Raw genomic sequence first — 4,901 nt, 5'->3', positions numbered from 1 at the left:
TTTCACTCATTTAGCAACACAATCTCTTATCCAACCACCAACCAAGGGTATTTAGAATTTGTTCTTGAATTTGCACTGTGTTTATCATTTTGGACTTTGCAGTCGAGATGCCCACCTTTTTTATGGTCGATTAATCCGGTAACATGCTTTCCTTATTGATTAAAGAAAAAAAAAAAAAAAAAAAAACATAGCGGGACAGTAAGGACGTAAACAGCGTTTGTGCCATTTGCCAAACTAAATCTTGGCCTCATTTTTTAACCGCAGGGAAGCCCGGTCCGTGTGATGGTATATTAGAAGTTTACTTTAATTCCAACAATGTTATATATATATAAAGAGAGCCCTCTTATTCGGTCTTTGTGTAATAACCATAGTTTACAGCATCCAATGAGATGATGACATTTCATATAAAAAAACAACATACTATAAGGATGGAAAACACCGGATCTCAGCCATTGAAAACAAATAAAAAATAAAAAATAAACTGGACAAAAGCAACTAAGCAAGGCAACTCCATCGACAAAGGCGCCGGTTCTACTCCTCTGTGGATCATCTCTCTCTCTCTCTACTCTGTGTTTTACTTTTTAATTTCTTGTGTGATTTTAGAGATATATACCGTAACTGTGTTTGATTGGATTGCGATGTGTTTGGATCTGATGGATTCGGGACTCGTTGCTCTTAGCTTTTACTACACGCATTTTTATAAGAACCAAAACAAATTTACTCATAGCCGGCGCTGGAGTTGGGGTGGCGGAGGAGGGAGGAGATTTGGGCGGCGACTTCAAACAAATTTTCTAACATCATTTCCACTAGGATATAGGCTATATCTATCGCCATTGTAATCTTGTTTGTGCCCTCGGAATACCGCTTATTGTTCCAAATTTAAGGCCTGGTATTTCTAATTATTAAAATGAAAAAAAAAAAAAGAAAAAAAAAAGAGAAATTTTCTCTGGCCTGACGTAGTTACAGAGAGAAGAAAGACCTAGAGAACAGCGCCTTCGTAAATGGTGCTCAACCTGATTCTAAAGGATCGAACCGCCATCTTGGCCCTTTTAGAAGTGTATCTCTGCAACTTTCTCACAGACCCAGGCTACCCAGCTCGAGATAATCCACCGGCTGCAAGACAAATTTACTCATACTTGTGATATACAGCCAGCGGCAGAGGTTGTTGTCGCCGGCGCTGGAGTTGGGGTGGCGGAGGAGGGAGGAGATTTGGGCGGCGACTTCGGGGTCGTGGAGGAGAGAGAAGGAGGTGGAGATGTGGAAGGTGTCGGTTCCTGTGCCGGTGCCGGTGCCGGTGCCGTCATCGGCGGGGCTGGTGATGGGGTATCGTCGGGGAGGGAAATAGGAAGAAAGGAAATTAAATTTTGATCAAGGGGTGAGATCCGGTGTTTTCGTGCTTATAGTAGGGGGTGTTTTTATCCGTATGATTGGATGCTGTAAAACATGAGTTTTACGCCTCGTCCGGATCTAAAGTTATTCTCATATATATATATATATATAAATCACTCACTCATACCCTCTTACACCACTCGTCAAAACCCAGCCCACTTCTCTCCCAAACCCCTTTCTCTCCTAGGGTTTCACCAGCACAGTCTCGCATCTCATCCAACCCCAACCAAGGCTATCATGGTCGGAGGACTCGACGCCGGAGCGGTCCCCTTCAACCCTGACGGGTGGGGCCCACCAGATTCCAGCACGACAACCGCCGACGCCAATAACAACAACCTCCCTCTAAACGTGCCCTTCGCGCCCTTCTCGCGCTCCGAGAAGCTTGGCCGGATCGCCGACTGGACCCGCAACTTCAACAACGCCGCCCGGTCCAAGAACCCCTCCGACTCCGTCTTCGACTTCTCCAACGACGACTCGTTCCCGGCCTCCGCTGATGACGACTCCTCCTTCCGCCTTGTAGATGGCAAGCCTCCCCCGAAGCCTCGCTTCGGTCCCAAATGGCGGTTCCAGCAGCAGCGGCAGCTCCCCCAGCGCCGCGACGAGGAGGTGGAGGCCAAGCGCCGCGAGGCCGAGAAGGAGCGCGCCCGCCGCGACCGCCAATACCACCAGAACCGCTCGAACGCCAACCAGACGCGCCGCGAGGCCGCCGTGTTCAAGTCCTCCGTGGACATCCAGCCCGAGTGGAACATGCTGGACCAGATCCCCTTCTCCGCCTTCTCCAAGCTCTCCTTCTCCGTCCCCGAGCCCCCTGAGGACCTCCTCCTCTGCGGCGCCCTCGAGTTCTACGACCGCTCGTACGACCGCGTCGCGCCAAAGAACGAGCGCCGCCTCGAGCGCTTCAAGAACCGCAACTTCTTCAAGGTCACCACCACAGACGACCCCGTCATCCGCCGCCTCGCCAACGAGGACAAGGCCACGGTCTTTGCCACCGACGCCATCCTCTCCACGCTCATGTGCGCGCCGCGTTCTGTGTACTCCTGGGATATCGTGGTCCAGAGGGTTGGGAACAAGCTCTTCTTCGATAAGCGCGACGGATCGCAGCTCGATTTTCTGTCCGTTCACGAGACCTCGCAGGAGCCCTTGCCGGAGGCCAAGGACGACATCAACTCTGCGTACTCGCTCGGAGTTGAAGCCGCGTTTATCAACCAGAACTTTTCCCAGCAGGTCCTGATCAGGGAAGGGGATAAGGTCACCTTCGATGAGCCCAATCCGTTTGCGAACGAAGGCGAAGAGGTTGCCTCCGTGGCATACCGGTACCGGCGGTGGAAGCTCGATGACGACATGTACCTGGTGGCGAGGTGCGAGGTCCAGAGCGTGGTCGAGGTGAACAAGCAGAGGTCTTTCCTCACTCTCAACGCTCTCAATGAGTTTGATCCAAAATACTCCGGCCTCGATTGGAGGCGGAAGCTTGAGACTCAGAGAGGAGCGGTGCTCGCCACCGAGCTCAAGAACAATGCGAACAAGCTCGCAAAATGGACCTCTCAGGCTCTGTTGGCAGGCGCGGATATGATGAAATTGGGTTATGTTTCGAGGGTTCATCCCCGTGATCATTTCAACCATGTTATATTGTCTGTCGTTGGGTACAAGCCGAGGGAGTTTGCAGCGCAGATCAATCTGAACACGTCGAATATGTGGGGAATTGTGAAGTCCATTGTGGATTTGTGTATGAAATTGAATGAAGGGAAGTATGTGCTTGTGAAGGACCCAACCAAGCCACAGGTTAGGATCTACGAGGTGCCGCCAGACGCCTTTGAGAATGATTACGTGGAGGAGCCGCTGCCAGAGGATGAGCAGGTTCAGCCTCCCTCGGAGGAGGCCAATGGTGGGGAGGAAAATGCTGTAGAAGAGAAGGTAGAAGAGAAGGAGGTTGATGCTCAAGCTTAAAGGGTAATGGTTTTTTCTATTCAATTTACTTGCCACATCTGTTTTAGTTTCTGTTAGTTTAAATTTTTTGGCACCTCTATAAGCAACTTACAATAGCATAAAGATTATGGGGCTCAGGAATAGACCCACCTACTTTTGGTTAGTTTACAGAACTGCAAATTCATTCCCATATGATTACTTTATTGGAGAAAATTGACTACAACATAACACAAATATTTCGAATGTCCCAAATCATGCAAATTAGGGAACTCATCCTCGATTCTTTCAAATGAGATGCCCTCCTTACAAATAAAAAGCATGAGAAAAAATAAATTATGCGTGCTTTGTAACTTTCCTGTGTAACAATTCTTAAGAACTCTAGAAAAAACTAAAGTTGAATCAATGAGGAAAAGATGGCGGATAAAAGAATAAAGTTCAATGCTCACAATCTATCAAAGCTTGATCCAATTCCCAGTGATCTCAGGTATCTTGCCTGATATCATGTGCCATATATCCTACTGCTGGCAGTATCTGAAGTTTGAGAGTTTCTGAAGTCTAAAAGCTATAGGTTCAAATAATTATGTCAAATAACTTCACTTCCAAGTTGTCTAAGTTCTGTAAAATGAAAGTTTCTGGTATTGTTCCCATAAAATTGTTTGAAGCAAGATACATGCAGGATAGAAAAACAATCAGTTTCCTTTGAAGTAAGATGAAAAAAGTTTGTGATGGCATACATTACATGGTGCTGATGCAAACACATGGATATGAGGTGTTAGCGCAGCTACAGAAAAAGTGTAAAGCTATATAAATTGTGGAATGAGAGATGAGTGCATCCATTGTCGAAGTTTGACTAACAGGAGCTTCTATATGATAGAAAAGATAGAACATGTTCCAGTATCCAATTGATTGAACTTAAATCAATAACATATTTTAAGAAATCATCTGCAAAATACATTTGCAACATAAATTTTCATACAACTAGACCATACTGGAGAAAAAATACACATGGAAATTGGTAGACTTGGTGAAAATGTAAAATCATCATATTTTGCATTTATCTTCTGTAATGTCTCTAGTCATTTCAATAAAAGAAATAAAAGTAGTAGATTACTCTTTTTAAACTAGAACAAAGACAATCCAAGAATTAGGTAGCTAAAAAGAAACTGAATTTTAAATATGACGTCAACCATCTTACAATGTAATGACCGAGAGAAAGGGCTAGCTACATCTATGCTATCACTCCAAATGATTGGTCAAGTTGCGATTATAGCTCAATAGAATCACTTATAAATCTGAGTCTCACCTAATAAGAAACTAATGTAATAGCATCAATGAATGCCTCATAATCAATTCACTCTATGTGGATTATTCATTTTCTCAATGTAGGACTGATGTGTTACAATCTCAAAAAAAAAAAAAACCCTAACGTCCTTGTTAGGGATACGTCATGCAGTACTCTAGTATTACATAGCAATAATAGGCTGCTCTGTTACCATTTGTAACGACTCCAAAAAAACTCTCACAACATCTGCACTATCACTCTAAAATGACTAGTCAAGTTACAATTGGAACTTTCTAGAATCGCTTAT

At 45.2% G+C, this 4,901-nt stretch overlaps 1 protein-coding gene across 1 annotated transcript; it reads left to right on the top strand.

The window, feature by feature from the left end:
* Positions 1 to 1,531: 1,531 nt before the first annotated feature.
* LOC132172249 (eukaryotic translation initiation factor 3 subunit D-like) lies at positions 1,532 to 4,546 on the top strand. The gene has a single exon (XM_059583719.1). It carries the CDS (start codon positions 1,627 to 1,629, stop codon positions 3,331 to 3,333), a length of 1,707 nt encoding a protein of 568 aa, XP_059439702.1. The 5' UTR covers positions 1,532 to 1,626; the 3' UTR covers positions 3,334 to 4,546.
* Positions 4,547 to 4,901: the final 355 nt, after the last annotated feature.

The sequence above is a fragment of the Corylus avellana genome, chromosome ca2 (assembly GCF_901000735.1).
Source record: "Corylus avellana chromosome ca2, CavTom2PMs-1.0".
Taxonomy (NCBI): Eukaryota; Viridiplantae; Streptophyta; class Magnoliopsida; order Fagales; family Betulaceae; genus Corylus; species Corylus avellana.
Note: the sequence above shows the minus strand (reverse complement) of the source record. Positions and strands in the feature narration are given on the sequence as shown.

Coding starts and splice junctions, on each gene's coding strand:
- LOC132172249 (XM_059583719.1), top strand. CDS start 1,627: ATGGTCGGAGGACTCGACGCCGGAGCGGTCCCCTTCAACCCTGACGGG.